General features: G+C 55.6%; 1 protein-coding gene across 1 annotated transcript; it reads right to left on the bottom strand.

Annotated features, from left to right (window-relative positions):
* Positions 1-233: 233 nt before the first annotated feature.
* SAPCD2 (suppressor APC domain containing 2) lies at positions 234-19642 on the bottom strand. The gene is given in 7 exon segments (XM_083807342.1): positions 234-7206; positions 7715-7837; positions 8428-8529; positions 9357-9503; positions 13440-13573; positions 18981-19503; positions 19505-19642. Coding segments are annotated over 7 exon segments (1272 nt in total). The 5' UTR covers positions 19619-19642; the 3' UTR covers positions 234-7077.
* Positions 19643-19870: the final 228 nt, after the last annotated feature.

Below are 19870 nucleotides of genomic sequence, written 5' to 3'. Positions count from 1 at the left end.
GAAAGCTTGAAGATGGTAGTGTTGAAGGCTAGAGAGGAATAAAATTCCTATCCTAAAAGTATTATTTACAAAGGCTTTATTTATTTATTTATTTGTTTATGGCTAATTTCATGATTTTAGAAGGTCCTTTTTTAAAGGAGATTTATGACTTCCTGCAAGTTGGCAACGGTGTTACAGCCTACTCATCAGAGGGAAATGTGAAAAATGCCTGGGCCAGAAACACCCCCTTAAGATTTAGGACAGAGAAGCAAAGTGAGGGCAGGCACTTCCAAGTGTTCTGGGCAGAGCCGCCCCGCCCTCAACTCTGGTCAAAACCAGCCAAGTGCCTCCAGCCACCGGGCCACAGGGCCATGGCACTCCTCGGGCCGCGGTAGCCCCATGCTGCTAGGTGGCACAGCCACTCCTGCCCCCGTGGTGTGGTGGGTGCCATCTAGATGTTGGGCTCATCGGCCTCTGCAGGACGAGCCCACAGCCTGATGTGGAGCAGAGGCTGCTCTCCTCTGCCCCAACAAGCCCCACAGCCATGGATGAGGAAGCATCCGCATCAGTGCAGGAGCACAGCACCAAGATGTCTCTCACAAGCCCAAACAATGTTCTTGCTAAGCCATCAACATTAAATATTTAACGATGAAATCATTAGATTATTCAGTTGTTATCCTCATGGCCAGTCCAGCTGAGCTCTCTCTAAGCTGGTCTGGATACATCCCTTGCTGGTGCTGGGAAGCTGGGGATGTGCTCATTGCTGAGCCCCAGCCGCGCTGCAGCTCCCCAGCCAGGCGTGGAGGGATGTCCAGACTGCCTCTGGGACCTGGTCTGCCCTGCAAAGTGTCTTAGCCTAAGGACTGATGGAGGTTTTGGAAGATATTAAGATCTATTTAAGGTTTTGGAAGCATCCCAAAGAAGTCTGCATAGAAGAGATCATGCCAGAAGTACCAGGATGGGGCCATTTCTGCATAGGTAACTTAGAAATGGCCTTTCCATTTGAACTGGTCCTAAATACGGAAGGAAAAATGAAAGCATGTTTAAAAAGCCCCAAGATAACTCAAAACAATACAAAGTATTTTCACTTAGGACTAAATGAAATTTTGGTGAATGAGGCAATGTTTTTGGGGTTGGTTTGTTTAGTCAGTAATAGTAAAAAGCATATTTCTTTTCCAGTTTGACCAGCACCACATTCATTGCCAGCCACAGCCCCACAGGTCAGCCCACGCAGCCACTGTGCGGCCTTGGTACAGGGTGGCTGGGTTCTTGTTTCCCTTGGTCGCCTCCATGGCAGAATTGCTTGCATTTCTATGCCACGACTTTACCCCTGATGCCAGATCTGCCAGGATGGCAGAGCTGCAGTTCAGTGGTGCAGAAGAGCCCAGGGCTAAGATGGAGCAGACCTGTGCCTCTTGTGAACCCCACCCTCAGGCCATGGCTGGGCAGCACCTCCCCCTACCTGGGTAGGGCCTGGCAGGAACCAGCCTCTCCATGGCAGCTCTGTCCTCACCGGCAAGGAGCTGGCCAACGCCATGCCTGTGGATGTTTCTCAGGCTTGTGGACACCCCACGGTCCTCCTCCATGGGCAGGAGACCATCTTCAGCAGCCAAAAGAAACCAGAAGCACCTGCCTGCACGGACCTGGCTGAGGATGGGGTGTCGCTGGCTGCCCACGGCAGAGGACAACTGGTTTGTGGGGTCCCTCAGCCCTTTGCAGGGGCGCACTGGAGGGCACACAGGGACACATGCCCAAGGAGGATCCGGGGCAGCAGGGGAGCCCCCGTGTCCTCACTGGCCTGTCCTTCCCTCTCTGGGAGCATGTGTCCAGGCTCTGGCAGGATGGGAAAGCTCCAGGGCAAGCCACATCACTTCCAGGCCTCAGAGTTGTTGCAGTGCAATTTGGACCCAACATACCCCTCTGATGCCTTGAGACAGGGAGAGTGCACGGTAAAAGAAAGAATGAAAAATGCTCAGCTGCTGAAACTGTGCAGGCACAAAGCAGCCCAGGCTTCCTGCCATGCTGACGCAGCTGGTCCACACGCCTAGCCTTCTTTTACAGCTGGGGAAACTGAGGCAGAGCAGTCACATGGATGTAACCAAGTGTGTGAGTGCTGATCTCTACCTGGAACGTGACTGTAGCCCAGCACAGGCTCACTGCCAGAACTCCCACTCCTTCCTGTTCAGCTGCCTACCCCCCATCCCAAAGCACAGCCCTGCTTGGCATGGCACCATCTCTTGCGAAGGGTGACCAGAACTGTCCCAATGGCAGGGGGTGGAGGAGAACCCACAGCCACCTGTGAGTGCCACAGGCACTGAACTGCCATACTGGGGGGGGGCTGCAAGAAGATGCTTATAGGGTCTACTCACACAACGAGTGCCCTGGGGTGCTGCTCAGGAACCCAGCCTCTGGTCTGCCTGCACCTCAAGGCAGCAGCCAACCCCAGACTGCTCCCCAACAGCTTGCTGCTCCAAGAGCGAGCAAGCAGGGTGGCTATCCGCCACGGCAGCTGTGCTTTATGTAATGGGGAGAGTAAAGTCACAGTCCCCACGGCACACAGCTGCAGAGCAAAGTAGGAATTTTGGGAGCCCCACCTCCACCCCCTCCCCATTGTGCCAGGATTCCCTAGGGAGGGAGCATCTGGCTTCAATAATCTGTACCTTGGAAGAGGTTCAGTTGCACAAACAGCAGTGATCACACGTGCCAGGCTGGAGTCATGCTGCAGGGAGACATCCGATCTGGCAGGATGCTGGAGTGGAGCCGGAACTGCTGTGCTCGATCCCCCAGTGATGGGCACCCTGTGGGCACCTGGCACAGCCGAGGCACCAGCATCCCCCCAGGAATGAGCTGGGATGGGGCAGCAGAGGTCCCAGCTCACCCACTGTTACTGCTGCTCCCAATTACAATGATTTACACAAGAAGAGGTGAGGGCAGAGCTGGTCCTTATCAACTGAGAGCCTACACCGTGACTATGGTCTCAGCCAGGGAGGAGGAAAGGGGAGCACTAAGCATACATGTGTCAATGCTGCTAATGCAGGAAGCAGTTGTACATCTGCCAAAAGGAGAAAAGTGCTGGCAAGCTGGAGGCTGGGATTCAGGCAGGGCTGCATGGTAATAAGGCACAGAGGTGATTTGGAGCAGGAGAAAGTACCTTGTAATGAGAGATCAAGGAGGTGAACAAGAGGGACTGGGTGCCAGGTCACAGGGCTGAGAAGTGCCAGGCACCAACCAGCCCCTGAGCTGAGGGAACAAACACAGGCAGTGGTAGCTGCACATGCCCTGCACAGCCCAGCTCCCCTTCCCGGAGAGGATTGACTGACTGCCCCAGGACCCAGGGTGCTGCCCAGGTCCTCAGGCCATCAGTTCATCTCCCAGTGATTTGCAATGGAAAGAGCAGGACAGTGGGTGCAAGACAGGGGCAGTCTGACAGTGCACTGGGTGCTGGAGCTGCTGAAAACTGCCCAGGGCAGCAAGGAACCCTGCTGGGCAAAGAGCCGTTTCTGTGTAGCAGGGAAGAAAAGCAAAAGCACAAAACGTACGGGCTGGGGGCCCAAGATGCAGCTGTTCCGGCTGGCATTTGGAATAATTGCTCTGCTGGGAGAGCAGCCCTTCTTTAACGGGGGTAGCTGGGCACACAGCCCAGCCTTAAAGGGCGTGAGAAGGGCATGGAACTGGGCAGAAGAAGAGAAAGAACCTACAAATAGACCTGGGCAATTGAACCCTTCCCAAAGAGCATTGCTGAGGACACAGTAGATGAGATCATGGATCCCCTGGGGCAGGTTGGGGACCAGACCAGACTTCTTGGTTGGCGAGGGCCAAGCACACCCTGCCCACACCCCTCTGTGGATGGTCCTCTCCCGACACCAGCTGCCCCTGTTCAGTTTCACCCTGGGGGCAGCAGCTCCTGAGCCTGTGATAATACATCAAGACCTGAGTGGTGAGTATATGGTGATGCACCTTGCTTTTGACCACCTCATGTGTCAGGGGGTTGAGTTTAGGTGGTTTGGCTGGGCACAGACCGGACCTGCTGTGGTGGTTCCTGCTGTGCTGCAACTGTGCACAAGTTTCCAGATGTGATCAGCACACCTGGATGTGCTTTCCCAGATCTGTGCAGACCCAGTGAGATCAGAGCCCAAAGAGAAGGGAAGATGTTCACCCACTTCACCAGCACCCTGCTAACAGCCCTGGGCACAAACCCAGGTCTCACAGCTGCTGGACCACCACAGAGCTGCTCGTGGTTAACAGGGTGGAAGGTGACATAGCCTAGGCACACAGGTGAGGGTCAGGCACAGGCCAGGCCCCCCCCAGGGACCCAGAAGCAGTGTAGCCAGGCCAGGTCTTGCAACTCCAGGCCAGGGACTGTGACTCCCAGCCCTCAGGGAGTCTTGGCAGGAGGCTCCCATATCCCAGAGCTTCCCTCCAGGGAGAGGGCCCGGGGCCAGCACTGCCCAGGCTGCGGAGAGGCCGTTCCCCTCCAGCTGGGCAGGCCCCAGCACAAGGGCAGTGGCAGAGCTGCCCTGGCTCCACACAGAGTGGCATTGAGCAGGGACAATGCTCCTCTCTTTTCTTTGAAAGACCTCTGGGACTTCACATCCTAGGAAAGATATTAAACAGGGGAACTGAGGGCAATTATCACCCCCCTCCTTGCCCTGTCTGGGAATTGTGGCTACCCTAATCACCGCTTGAAAGAGGCTGCTGCAACGATTCTTCTCCCAGGCACAGGAGGCTTGGCTCAGGTCTTCCTTCCGTGGCTCAGCTCCCATACTGGGAGCGTGGAGGCTTGGGCAGCTTGCCTGCAGAGCACAGCGCTGCAGGTTGGTCTCTGTAGCGTGCAGCAAGGGTCCCAGTCCACCCAAGGTCACGGCTCTGCATAATGTCAAAGGAAGGTGCCTCCTGCCAGTGCAGGGCCCTGAGCTTCACCTGACGCAGGTGCAGCCACCTTTGGTGCAAGGCAGAGGGATGTGCACCATGATGCACCCTGCCAGAGAGTTCCCCTCAGGCTCCCTGTGCAGGAAGACAACTGCAGAGCTGGCACCAGCCCTTGCGACCACAGCTGCCCACAGTCATTGGAGGTGGTCATATTGGAGCACTGCTTGAGAAGAAATAATAACATTAAAGTTTGAGGGGCGTGCACGGGGGTTTCATGATCCCATCGTACAGTAGTGAGGGAAGACTGGGAGCGTCCCCAGCCCAAGAGTGCAGGGATGCCCAGAGGGGAAGGGAAAGAGCATGGGAACCCAACCTGGAGCAGAGACCCACTGTGCAACCTCAGCTCACCCACAATCCCTTGGGACAGGACAGTCAGGAACTGCAAGGCTTGCAGCAACAAATGGGCTGATTTAGTCAGAGAAACAGAAGGATAAACTAAACAGTTCACCCCACTTTATTATCCCTAAAGACAGATTATGAAGAGAGATGCTTTTCCTTCAGCCTCAGGCAAAACAGGGACTGGACACCAGAGGAGACCTCAAAGAGATGGCAGGCACCGATGCCCAGGGGATAACTAACACCATACTCCTGCAGACACAGGACATGACTTGCCATGGCCTTGCTCTTTCTTCCTTTCCCTAACACTTTACTGATGCCCACTCTGGCAGGGGGCAGTAGGCACAAAGGAAGAACTGTGACCACATGCCCTGCAGTGAGCTTCAGGTCGAGATCAAGCTCAGAGAGGAGTTGGGTAGGACAGACAGCACTGGACTGGTAGAAACATCTTCCCAGGACTGGGAGATGAACTGGTTTGCACAGTTCCCAGCCCAACAGAGCTAAACCTGTTAAAGCAGGGCAGGTCCAGAACCTTTTGCCCAGCTCAGTGCATTGTGCCACAGCACTGTGCCAGTGGAGTCCAAGCACAAACAATGCTGAAGAGAAAGGTCCTGGATCTACAAAGGACTAGGACTGTGCTACATGGGGATTCACGTGGATCTCCTATGAATGTACCGTAAGTACCAAGTACCAAACCACAGCTCAAGCCTCATCATTGAGCTGGGTGGGAAGGAGGAGGTATCCCGAGGCACACCAGTCTAACATGACCACCACCCCAACAGAGCTGGAGAAGGATTCAGTTCACACCCAGGACGTCACCCCAGGTAGCCTGCATATACTACCAGGTCACCCAAAGCTGCCATTTCTCCACTTGGAGATGTGCAAAGAAAGAGCCTAGCAGCTTCTTCTTCATCACCCACATTCAGTTACAAGAAACCAAGTCCTAACGCCCCAATGTGAAATCAGGCTTCTGTTATTGTCCTCCTTCTAAAGTTATCATGAAAAAATATGACTGCCAGGCTTATAAGCAAATGCTTACCAGGTCAAACAAAATAAAGTGACATAGAGGTATCTGCCTCAATCTGCAAACAGCCTGAAACAGCAGCTCAAGAGGTACAGGGCTACCTCATTTGGGTCTATGGCTCATTAACTACAGGAGCCTGCAGACGTATAAACAGCAACTGTGGCATCACTATGGCAAACTGGAGAAAGGGATTGCCCCAGGAGGAGCACCAGCTCGGGCACTGCTCTAGCCCAGTCTGGTTCCACCAGCAGACAGCAGGGAGGAGCTAGGTATGCCCCATTACAGATTTTCAGTCTTGTCCCCTGACAGAGGGACAAGCAACAGACAGGGCACCTTTCAATGGCCAGGCTTGCCTGGGAATGCCAGCTGGAGTGTTCAAGATGCATCATCTTTTTTTAAGAGCAGCCAGAATTCAGCCTAAGTCAGGCCAAGAGTACAGCAGCTCTCCCCAGCCTCTCCCTGTGCAGACAGCATGGGTAGCGTCTGTTTCACCCAACACATTGGGGATCACGGGATGGGGGAGTAGTCACTGCAGTCAGTTTTAGAAAAGGAGTAGCTTGCGAGCAGTGCTGCTGGCCGAGCACAGCAGGGAGGGTAGACTCCCCAGGCCTGCCCAAGCAGGGTTGGGGAAGTGCTGTCCCCAGCTTCCTCCCACAGGGACACCACGGGCAGTTCTAGACCTGCACAGCTCTTGAGAGCTCCACACCTGGAGCAATGAACGCAATGGTTTTAGGGCAAGAGTCCCAGCCCCACAAACCCCTCTGGGGAAGCTCAAGTACAGAGCCAGGAAGAGTACTGGGGGACAGGCACTAGATGAAGGTGGAGTCCAGCTGGCTCGTTTCATGGTTGCTGCGGGCACGAGCCTCAAAGAGCTGCTTGATCAGAGCAGATTTCTCCTGCTCCAGCTGGGTGATGCGTTCACTCTTTTCAGTCACCTCCTGCACAGGACAGAGGAGGAAAATGCTGATCAGAGCTCTGCTGTGCCTGAGGCATCTGTAAGCTGGGCTAGGCTCAGCTGCTCTAAGCCCCCCACAGGCCAAAAGCACCATTTGCATGTGCCAGGATGCGAATCCCTGTGGTGAGCGTGGCCCTGGCAGGGGCATCTTTGGTGTCTGCTTTCCAGAAGCACTGCTCACAGACCCAAGAGGCAGCATCTGCACCCTCTTGTGGCCTTTATTTGTCATGGTCTTTTCCCTTTGGCAGGGAAAATGAGGTCCATGTCCACAGTCCCTCACCTAGCAAATAGCTAGACACGTGCCCCTCAACAGGAGGGGTACCCAGTTGCAGGACATGGAAGGGCTCCAGGTGTAGCCCACAGCCCTTCTCCAGGATGACCAAGGTTGGCCAGATTGAAGGAACACTTTCTAACTGTCTCATACTTTTTCCCCAATGGCTCCCTCCCAGCCTCCTCTGTAAGCGTGTCTCCTCTCCGTCACCCCCACTCACCTTGGTGAGAAGTCGGTTTTGCTCTTTCAGCATATTGATGGCTTGCTGGGAACCTGCTGAGGCTGGGGACACCACGGGGGCTGTGGGGGCCAGCCTGCTCAGAGCTGAGGAAGGGTTCCCTGGCTGTGAAGAAGATGAAGGGAAGGGCTGAAACATCGAACTCTCTTCCTGGTGGCCATCCCCAACCTGTGTCCCAAGATAGAAGCTGTTTCTCTGACCCATGGGGAACTAATAGACTGGGAGCTGAGCAAAGTCCTACACAGGATTAAGACCCCACCAGTACATTCAGCACAGGCCATCACAGGGTCTCCACCAAGGCTTTTCTAGACAGAAGTGGAAGCTTTCATGCCAATGTGTCCTGCTCCTGCCAGGAGCCCATGTGACCTGGCATCCAGGACAGCCAGTTCCAAGAGGACTGGCTCGGCACCTCAGCAGGATGCCTTCCTTGTTCACATGACAAGGTCTACACCTTTTTGGGGACCACCTTTATCCCTTCAAATACCTTGAGAATCCTCCATCCTAGCCCAGGACTAGCTGCACTGTCCTCTTGGCTGTCTACCATCCTTGTCTTGCCAACTGAGTCAAGTTGGCCCCTAGAGCCTGGGGAAGCTCTGACAGCTCCAATGACAGCCCAGCTGTCAGTGTGAGGGCAGAAAGGGCAGGCCCCTAGCTCACACAAGTGATGGCAAGCCACTAACGTCCTGCTATCTCACCTTGCCCACGGTGGACAGGAGGTCACCCAGGCAGCGGTTCACCTCCTGCAGCTTGGGAAGCAGGCGCCCCAGGTGGCTCTGGCTGCCATCAGGGAAGAAGTCCTGGAGGATGGGGCAGAAGAGTCCAGGCATTATTTTGGGGCCAGCTTCTAGGGAGTCATTCTGCCCTGCAGAGAGGGCTTAGTGGCTGGCTGGCCTCCAGCCTCCTCCAAACACCTCCCAGAGCTGGGGCACCCACCTGCTTCCATGTCTCAGCTGGCCCTGCACCTCTGCAGCATGGAGCTTGCACAGGCCATGGGACATTCCCATGTTCAGAAGGCAAGACACTGGCCTCAAGCTTGGCATTATGGCACAGACAGCACAAGGGCTGAGGCTGTGGCTGCTCTGTCATGCTCTGATCCTGAACCTGCACGCAGCCTGGCAGGAGGTGAGTGGGGCTGGCCAGCTGTGCCAAGGCCACGGGTGTCCACACAAGGGAAGACCCTTCCTGTGCTGCCCTAGGGCTCCCCCAGGGGGGCCGGCCCAAGGAAGAGCCCTGTGGCTGGCAGGTGGGCAGCAGAATGTCCCGGTTGGTGAGGACGGGCCGGCCTATCTGCATTGGGCAATTTTACCTGGGAAATCCACCATGGTGAGAGGCCAGGCCTGATCCCCTTCAGGCAGCAACCCCACAGCTCCACACCAGGTGCATGGAAGGGCTCGCTCATACCCTCCTTACCTGCTGCCACTCTCCCTCTCTTCTGCCAAGGGAGGGTTGGTCCAGTGTCCCCAGCCCCTCTGGGATCCTCGGTCAAACAGTGAGGGCACACGCAACAAGCAGAGGCAGCAGAGCCAGGCCAATGCTGGGTGCACCAAAACATCCCAGCCCAGTTCTCACATCCCACGGACCCTCCCAAGCAGATGGGAATCCCCAGAACAAGCCCTAGACTCACAGTACTGGTTTTGTTTTTTCCCAGGAGTCTCTGGCGTTCTTGCATGAAGTGGATGTGCTGGTGGTACCATTCACGGGCACGTTCAACCATCTCCAGACCCTGAAGCAAGAAATCCTTCTCCTGCTCCAGCTCCTTCATATGCTTCAACTGCAGGACAGTGCACAGATGTGTTACCCCCTCCTCACCCAGGTCCAAGTCAAATGTTCAGAGAAGCACTGCCCCATCAGATCCCAAGTGAAGGCATCTACAGATCAACTTAATCCAAAGCTCAAGCAATTTCCTCTAGCCTAGTCCAAGGTCTTGCCAAGCCCAAGGAGCTGGTTTCTTCATGAGACACAGAGGAATTTGGTTACCAGCAGCTGTATCAGTCCTTTTCCCCATGAAAAGCTGTGGAGAATTTGGATGATAGCCACTGCCTGATCCTGATTTGGGGTAAGAATTCTCCAGTTTGGGAGAACAATTGCAGCAGCTGAAGGGCAGTCAGGTCGCCTCCATCCTCCTGTCTAGGGAACCAGGCCTGCTCCCCACCAGCTCTTAGTGAAGAAGCACGTTTCTCTGCTTTGTCATTTATCCAAGGATGTTTTAAGAACGGGGCCTGCACCCACTCTCTAAATCCTCTTGAGGCTGCAAGCTTCAATCAGTAGCACAAGTTCACCTGGCTTTCAGAGAGCAGCCAAGCTATCTACACAGACTAGAACCCCAGGCAAAATCTACAGTCCTGTTTACCCAGCTCTCTGCTTTCTCCTTTGCTTTTCTGCCCAAGGCATCTTGGAGTTGAGCACAGCATACCCTTCTGCTGACAGTGTCTGCTTAGTCTTTCAGGTTCAAGCTCCAGAGTCATATGGAGAGGGACGTGATATGTTCTCATGTCCAGAGGGCTGCTAACAGAGCACCCGGGGCTCTTGCCCCCACCCCTTTGGGACGAGCAGAACAGGGCCCTGCCAGCCACAACCTGATGCAGCACAGGCAGCTTGGGCCCTCCATCAACAGCAGGCAGCAGCAGCACCTAGCTGCCTGGGCCCAGCTGACAAGGGGCCTCCCTGCTCTGCTGCCACCCCCTTCTCCCAAGGCCCCTTGGCTCTGCACTGCCATGAGGAAATCACAGAGGTGTCAAGAAAAGGGGAGGCTCTGATCCCAGAAGAACAGAACGACCACAGCACAGTTCATCAGCCTTCACTCTTCCCTGTCACAGAGTCATAGAATATCCCGAGTTGGAAGGGACCCATAAGGATCATCGAGTCCAACTCCTGTCCCCTGCCCCCAAGCTGTACCAGCCTGCTCCCCCAGCTCATGCCCCTCCTGGGCCACCCTTGTGGCTGCTCCAAGGCAGAAAGGCCTTCCTCCATGTCGAGAGCACTGGGCTGCGTGCCCAGCACTCCCCAGAGCAAATGGCTGCCTGCCTTCTCTGCCATGATGTAGCCTGACCTCCACAGCCTGTGGCACAGACTGAGCACCAGGAGAGTCTTCACTGTGGAGGGCAGACAGCTCTCCATCCACCATAAGCACTCTGATCACACAAGCAGGCAAGCAGGACACTCGGGAACCTCTTCTGCTGTTTTGGAGAACATCTGGATGGGAACAATTCAGCTCAGAAGCGACCCTAAACATCGATCGGCTCCAGCAAACAGGTGGAACTGTACCAACAGCTTCTTCAGGCTGCCAGCACTTCTCTATCCCCACCTCCACTCCCTAAGTCTCACAATTGTCACATGCCAGCTACCCCTTATGCCAGGGCTGTTCTTGCTCCCTCTGCTTCTGGAAATGCTGATTACGATACAGCAGCCACTCACACACACATGCTCGTATGGACAGACAGACAGAAGGGGACGTATCCACACGAAGAACCGCAGAGTCTTGGTGCTACACAGAGTATTGCTGAGGGGCATGAAGAAGGTGCTGTATGTGGCAAGGACCCCCATCCAGCTCTGGCTGCAGCCCGTGACTGCCTATCCCAACCTGGTCCCACTGGGCTTGCTGGTCAGCACGGGAACCGGAGGAAGAGGCAGCATCCCACAGAGCAGTGGGACATCAGCAGTTCTGTCAGCTGCAGGGATAGACGGAATCGATCTAGGGGCAGAGGACAGGATACAGCTAGGGGCAGAGCAGCTTCTGGGGCAGGAGAACGGGGAGGTGGAATGGGCACAGAGCATCTTGGTTGGTCACTGCCTGTGGTGGAAGGGGAGGGGAGAGTGCTGTTCTCAGGGCTGCCTGCAAACAAAAGTGCTTGGTTTTTCACAGGTCTCATTCCAGCTATGCCAAGGACATGGGGAAATTGGGTCAATCAATGGACTCATTGAAAATAAAGCAACAAAAACCACCAAACATCTGAGCAGTCACCAGCTGTCTACCAAAAAGGGTCCCGGGGCTGCAGCACAGCCCCCACTCCTCTGCTTTGCTGATCAGGATGAACAGGTCCTAGTGCACCTATGGGACGCACGATGGACAACAGTGCCTCACTACCCCCCTTCTACCCCCCCAGGTTTTAGGCAGATTAGCCTAATCACAGCTGTGTGCCTTGTCTTGCCAAATATCCTCCCAGCATCAGGGAGGAAGTGTAGCCAGGCAAGATCCCCACCCTGCATGCAGATTCAATCCTCGCTGGATTCAAACCTGTTCCAACCATCTCTGCATACTCAGAAGTGGAATTGGTACCAACTACTTCTGCCCTGGCGCTTGGGAAGGCTTCTCACCCCCACAGGACAAGCTGAGGCATCCTATCTCTGGGAGGAGGAACACAAAGGCAGTGCAGCACTCGGATACACTAGAGATGGACGGATGGAAGAAAGGTAGAGCACCTGCCTCCCACCTCCCCCACAACTGGGAAACAAAGGCCATGGCAACACTAAAAAGCAACAGCACTTGTGGCAGTGCTGGGAACAAACACCAGCTTTCAGCGGACACCCTGGCCACCATCCCCTTCCTCATCAGCACCAGGCAGGACTTCACACTCACGGCAGTGATGACACCTCTGCTGCATTCCACCTTGGAGCCACGTGCAAATGTGAGAGCCCTGCTAAGGGAGGAAGGGGGCATACCCTGTCAAAGCAGCAACGTCCAACCACCAGAAACCTGAGGACCAGAGGGAGCCCTAATCCCAGGCAGACACATCCACGTTTATTGCTCCGTGTCAGCACCTCTCAGCAGAGACCCCCTCAGTCTGAGGGGGAAAGACCCAGCCCCTTGCATTGCTGTAAGCCCAACAAATCTTTTCCCACGTGTGGATAAACTGCCCCCTCCCCAGACTGGTCAGGCCACGAATCAGAGCGTGTTATGTTGCCCAAGGCCAGTGCAATGCTGTAAATCAATGCTGCACAAGGACACCCATGCAGCCTGCTGGCCCTGCTCAGATCAGGGAGCCGGTGACACCAGGGTGCCAAAAGTGGAATTGCAGATGTGAGAGTCACGGCCTTGCCTGCAGCTCTCATGCCACGAGACAGAGCGAGGAAGACCAGACAATCACTCATCCTGCAGGCAAGGTCTTGGCTTGAGCTTGTGGGCAACATGCCCAGGCAGCTTCTCCATTCCACCTGGGAGCAGCACAGATCCCTTGCTCTGGGCAATCTGATCCAAACCTCTCCATTCAGGGACAGAGAGGGGAGCAGATCCCTTGATACTGGGCTTCCCAGCCAAATTCAGTCCAGATTTCTCTGCATTAATGGCAAAAATCTCTTGGGAGCCACAAGGATCAGCATGCTTGAGCCCTGACCTACAAAGAACAGCTAGCAGAGGACACAGCACAGAGGCTCTGCACAAGGCATGCCTGAAAAGCCCAGAGACCAATCTTCTCAGATGACTGCAGCACTGGGGCCTTCTCCTGCACCGTAAGGTAAATTGTTGCCTTTCTCTACCCAAGTTTTTGCCCATGAAGACAGCGTTTGACTGCACAGGTGCCAACTCCATGGGCTGACATCGCTCCATGGGACACAGGGGAAACCATACCTCCTCCTTCTCCCGCACATTTCAGGACAGAAAACACCTTGGAAGTAACTGCAAGACTACCATGTACATCAACACAGCTTTATAACAGAAATCCTGCAGGGACAGGCCCCTTGACTGCAGCCCAGGACAAGGCTGTTTTCTTACCATGCTAAAATCCACACCGTTGGCGATAGTGTGTCTCCGGTGTTCTGCACGTCCCCTCTGATGTCTCCGAACGTCCCCAGCGCCTCCATGGCCACCATCTCCCTGGGACTGCCCAGCAGACTTAACGTCAATACCTGTAACAGATGAAAGCATGAGGGCACCAGCTGCTTGCAAAAAAACCTCCCCATGGCCCCTCTGTGGGGCAGTCTGTGGGGTCTGTCTTGAGTCTGTGCCTCAAGCAGGCAGGGCAGGCAGCAGCTGAGGAAGCACTGGCCCTAGCACCTGCTCACATCTTTGTGCAGGCAAGCCAGACCTCAGCAACAGCTTACTTTGTTGTGCCAGGCTGGCAACAGACTTTGGTGATCATCTTCTGTAAAAAGCAGGCAGCTTCCAGGCAATGCTGCTTCAGTTCCAGCACAGTTGCACCATTAGTGGTACTGCCAACCCTTTTGTCCAGTCTTCACAGGATCCCTGACTTCTGCTCAGGAAGCACAGGCTCTGCCATGCACTCACCTCCTCCTGAAGGCAGCTCCCGTTTGGTGACGGGCTCACACAGTCGCTCCCATTTGTACAAACAGTGGCAACCCAGCAGCATCAGAGAGAGTCAGAGATCAGCTCCTTCTCCAGTCACATGTGGCAGCTCTCACAAGGGGCTTTTTCTGGAGGGGGCAGCCACTTAGAGCAGCTCTGGAGATGGTCATGGAGATCAGACCAACACATTTCAGAACAATTACACTATCTTCCCCCACCCAGATACGTGCTCGGTGCTAAAGGGGGTGATGCATACCAGAAGCCGTATGCCTTTGGTGTAAACATACAACAATCTGGCTATAGGGTTACCAAAATTTTATCAAAATCCCAACATCCTATTTAGCAAAAGGCTGATGTACTACATACAAATGATGCTGGTCCAAATCCACACATAACCTATTTTGCAGATTAAATTCACACTGGCAGATTTCAGGCTGGATCAGATGTCTCCTGCCCAGGCTATATGCTGGTACACTAAAGCAGGTACTGGCCAAGCACCTGAAATCAGCACAAGCCCTGTACTGCATGCCCTGGTTAACTTGCCAGAAAGGCAGCCCTGCAGCCATGTCCCAGCCAGCTCAGCTCCATGTTTCTGGATGAGCTTAGAGCACCGCCCTGCTGCTGTGAAGCGTGGTGCCAGGGCACCAAGGCTGCTGCCACCACCCCTTCCAGACATGCCCAGGCAGCAAGGCTGCTGCGCTCCCTCCTTGCTCCAGTCCCCTGCCGAGTCCCCAGCAGACCCTACCGCGTGCTTACCCCCTCATTCTTGCTGCTCACCATGCTCTCTGATCACAGCTTTTTGCTTTCCCTACTTTCAAAAAAGAGCCAGAAAACGGCAGCGGGGAAGGAGGCAAGTGAAAGCAGGCAGCGAGGCAGCTGTGGAAAACTTCTCTGTGGGACTGCTGCCCATGTATCTCCCAGGCACTCCCGTCCATCGCCACATCCTTCTTCTATGGGCTGGGCACATCCCGGCTCCCAGGCACCTGAGCAGCCTCCCACAGGTCTAGCATGTTCTCCAGAGCAGATGGGCATGAAGGACTGGGAGTGCTGAGGCAGGACGTGTGGTGCTGCCCAGCCAGGCACACCACCTAGCTGCTGCACAACCCTCCTCAGCAGAGCACACAGATGGGAAGGAAGAGGAATATAGGGCAGGAGAAGCGAGCTGAGACAGCAGAAGTCACCCTGCATCTCAAAGACAAGCTCGGTTCACAGGAGGGAGCTGGAAGGCAGTGAGGTCAGGGAGAATCGCACCACGCTGCGGGTGTCTGTGCTGCCACATGTCTATCAGTTCAGCAACAGGAGCTAGAACTGCACTCACAGCAGGCAATGCCCCAGCAGTGGCATGCTATGCAGTCACCTCCCTCAGCCTGACACAGCCTCACTGAGGAGAGGGGCCACGATGGTATGGGAAAAATCCTCCCGCTGATTCATCACAGTGTCTCACTTGTCTTATCAGCAAGTGCTCCAGCAGAGACAGGTCTCCGGCATCTTACTAAACACAAAGTCTTTGATATCGCTCATTTATCTGTTTTGCCAACTGTCTTTAGTTTCAAACACCCATATCTACCTGGGAGGGACAGCTAAAACAGCAAGACTGGTGCAGCTGTGCACACGTTCTCCTAGCAGACCTGTAACACATCCTGATGGGGAAGCAGAAGAACAGTCCCAAAACTGAGAGTAGCTTTGATAAGCAGAATCCCAAAGCAAAATCAGGAGCACCTCTGGGAAGAGCTGCAGGGTAGAAACAAGATTTTAAAACAGTTTTTGCTGCTGTTACTCGAAAGTGCTAGTATTGGGTCTGTGTGGCATGATAAAAGCACGGAGCCCACAGGCTGATCTGAGCTGAAACTCTGAACTGCTAGAGTGTGCTCACCAGTCAAACAAATGAGCTCTGTGCACCTGAGCTAACAACACAGTGACTAAAACAAAACCTCTGGTAATGAGTAGGGATCAGCCTTTCTAGGGTGCAGAAGAGGTCCTGCCTCCTCCCTCCCAGGCTGCTAGAGCCAAGCCACCCGAGCCACAAAGGCTGCGCTGGTAGGAGGCAGTGCCCATGGACACTGCAGACCCCCTGGGCAAGGCACTTACCACCCCATATCTTAATTCCTTGGCTCTCAGCAGGGATGAAAACTTTTCCATAGGGAACCGCAAGCGTAAAGACCCCTGATGCCGAGACACCTGTTGCAGCAGGCAACCTAAGAACCAGCAGCAGGGAGCTGTCACGGTGCCTTCTGTGCACGGTGACATCTCCAACATCAGCCTCACCATCCTCGTGCCGGGCACATCAGTGGGCTCCTGGACACTGTGGCTGGCAACCAAGCAACTGCTCACAATGTGCAGGCTGCTCCAGCACTGCCTGGCTGACAACAACTTCTGAGAAGCTTGCAGACGACGTCGAGCAGGAATGTCTTCAGAAGCCCATGCTACCATGTCTCTGCCCGTGCTAACAGAAGCCAGTGATGAAGGTGGAACAGGGACTTGAATTGCAGTCCCACTGGCTCACTGCACCACCTGAAAGCGCCAGGAAGCTCACCTGGCCATCAGCCTCTGCCATCTTGCCATAATTCATATTCAAATTTCCTCTGTCACATGCGGATCCACCCTGGGCCAGGAAGTAGGGCTTGGGTAGCATCCTGTCAGTACCTCCTTCCCTCAGAAACACAGACAGGGAGAGCTCCCTCAAACTCTTTGGTGTTTACGAGTACTGATACACCATCGCCCCACTCCTGGCTAGAGTTCTTACAAAAGGTACATCATGTGACTGGAGGCTCAGAACAGCCTTGAGCCCAAATGATGTAATCTAATTGAGACAGGCCTTACTGGACCCACATTTCTCCTCAGTGAGAAAAGAGCCAAGTCTTGCCTCATTGACGCTTGACTCTTTCACATCCCTTTGGGGGGAACATGCTCCAGTTCAATCACACGCTAGGAAAGCCCTCTGCAGTAGAAGGTATCACTGAGCAGGTGTGCAGGATCCAGAGTTAAAAGAGATATGGTAACTCTGAGTTATAACTGTCACTAGGTTGCTGAATTAGTCTGAAATTCAGGCCTGTTGCCAGAATATAGCCCTGCTTTTGGGGAAGCTGGCAGCAAGGGCTGAGGCACTAAACCTGCCTGCAGACTCAGGACATCGGTATACCGTACTATAACGGAAAGATCCTCAGCAACCAGAAAGTTATATTCTGCAGTAGTCATCTGCTCAGTCCTATCTAGTAGAGAGCTTTCAATTTGATGATTATTTATCAAGCAGGATTTTTTTTTCATTTTTTTTTCTGGATTTACGTTCTTGACGATAAAACAGCCAGCCAGTTTAATACCATTCCGCTAAGTAAGTTCTAGTGATTAGTCTGGAGGCAAAATGAAAAGCAATCTCTGCAATGTTTAAAATTTCTTCTCCACCCCACAGAAGGGCCTGGGAAGGAAAGGGTGGGGAATGGAAGGCAAACTAGCTCAGACAACTTTCCCAAGGTAAAGGAAGTCATCCTGCTCAACTGTTGCAATAACAAACACCAAATTCTCACACAGAGCTCTGTTTCAGTAGATCTCAACGCACTTCACTGGAAAAGGTAAGAAGTCCTTATAACATTTCCTACTTATTAGCAGCAAATCTAGACGTCAGTGAACAAGCCTCGCCCTTGCCAAGCTCAGCATGCCGCACCGTGACTGGCAAACGTGCAGAGGGGTGCCAGAAGTGGTGCTCTCCCTCTCCTGCCTTTGTCAGCCCAAAGTTCTCACCAGCCCGTCAAACTGAATGATTGTGTAGCTGCCAAAGAACACATATAAGCACATAAAAGTATAAAAATAATGTCTTTTACACCCATTCAGTTGGCTGAATCACCTCACTCCATGAACCTCCCAGTCACTGCACCTAAGACAAGTGAAGGATGGAGAACGCTGGGGTGGGGGTAAGAACCGTGCTTCCTGCAGCAGGAGGTGGATGCCCCACTTCAGGTGCAATGCCAGACTGCAGCCCTAGGACAAAGCCACACGAGACAGCACAAAGCCCTCGAACAGCTCACTGGCCCAGGATCAGGAGAACCCTGGCAGATCCAGCACAGGGACCCCAGGTCCTGAGGAAGGGACACAGCCAGCAGCGACCTGCTGCTGAGCTCTGCAGCCAAAGCTCTGCCAGAGGCTGCGGGGCACTCCCTGTCCCGGCCACGCGGACAGTGCTTGGGGGCACTGAAGCACATCTCCCTAATGCTGCTTTCCCATTCATTTATTGCTGTAAATAGTGCCACATAATTAACAAAACTGTTGAATCAGATTTTGCTCTTTTTCACCATTCAAAATGTGCCTGAAGTCATGGAGCAACCCCTTCCGATAACGCACACTCACAGCACGGACTCTGAGCACGCAGCGGCGGCTGGCACCCAAGCAAAGCTGCTTGGCTCTCGGGAGTTTGCTTCCCCATCCCAATACCCAGCGACTCTCAGAGACGATCAGCTTCATGATCCACCCCACAAGGAAGGTCACCTACAGACTTTGTGCCAGAGGACAACTACGGACATGTTACTGTAAAGCCCTTAATTCTTCTTGTCACCACTATAAACAGACAAGCGCCCACATGAGGAGAAACGTAAAGGGAAGAACAAGCCTGAGACAGAGCAGGATTTGCAAACTGTGCGCTCTCCATTCCGGTTTATCTAGAGCTTGAAGCAAACCCACTGAAGGCAAAATAAAAAAAGATCAGCGACTTCTCAGAGCTCTGCATCTGGCCCGGGGGAAGAATTTGCTGTCGCTTTAAATGAGAAAGGAAGAACAGGTCCGTGCTGCCTGAGAACCAGCCCCGGCCACGGGTGTGGATCCCAACCCGCCCTGCCTAACTCGACTCTCCGGCACCGGTGCCGCCGGACCGCTCGCAACTCCGCCGGCCCCGCTGCGGTGCCTGCCCACGGCCGGGCACCTCCGGCACGCGGAGCGGGCCCGCTCCGGCCCGGTGAAGGGACCCGCACCCGAAGCCTCCCCTCGAGCCCCGGCCGGCCCGGGAGGCGCCGGGGCCCCTCTCACCTCGCGCCCGGGGCTGGCTCGGCTCCGGCTCCGGCTCCCGGTGTCCCGCGCTCTGCCCCCGCCGCTCCTCGGCGCCGTGGGGGCTCGGCAGCTTCTCCAGGCTCCGCGAGGCGCTGACGGCGGTGCCGCGGCCCCTCTCCCGCTCCCTCTCCTTCTCCTCGCCGCGGCCGCGCCCCGGGGCTCGTCCCTTCCCCGGGGGCCCGCCGTCGGCGCCGGGCAGCGCGGCGCGCAGCCCCAGGACGAAGCGCTCGAAGGTGAGGTACCCGCTGGCCGGCGCCGCCCGCCGCAGCCCCTCCAGCACACCGGCGGGCAGCTCGCGGGCCTCCGCCCCCTGCCAGCGGGACTCGATCTCCCGGAGGTGCACGTACCCCCGCCGCCGGTCGTCCAGGATGTCGAACAGGGTGCGCAGGCTCTGCAGGAAGGCCCTGGGCAGCCCCTCGGTGCCGGCGGGGGGCGGCCCGGCGGGGGGCGGCCGGGCGCCGCGCTCCGGAGCCATCGCGGCCGCCGCCGCTCCGAGGGCGCCTCGCCGCCCGGCCGCGCTGGGCTCCCGGCCCCGCCCCGGCCCCGCGCTCCCATTGGCTGGCGGCGGGCGGCCCCGAGCTTCCATTGGCTGGCGGCGGGCGGCCCCGCGGGCCCATTGGCTGCGGGGGTGGCCGCCGGTTTGAGTTGCGGCGCGAGCCGCCCCCTCCCCGCTCGCCCCTGTCCCGGGGGGCGCCGCCGCCCCCGCCCCCGCCCCGTCCCCCCCCCATCTTGGGGAGCGGCCCCCGCCGGCCTCCTCCGCGCAGCGAGCGGCCTCAGCTCGGCCCCGGGCCCGCAGGGCCCTTCCCGGCCGCTCGCGGGGACGGGAAGGCGCCTCCCGGCGGCAGCCGCAGGGCGGGGGGCGCCGCCGG

Source organism: Anser anser, assembly GCF_964211835.1.
Source record: "Anser anser genome assembly, chromosome: 21".
Lineage (NCBI taxonomy): Eukaryota > Metazoa > Chordata > Aves > Anseriformes > Anatidae > Anser > Anser anser.
This window is presented reverse-complemented; position numbering and strand designations above follow the sequence as displayed.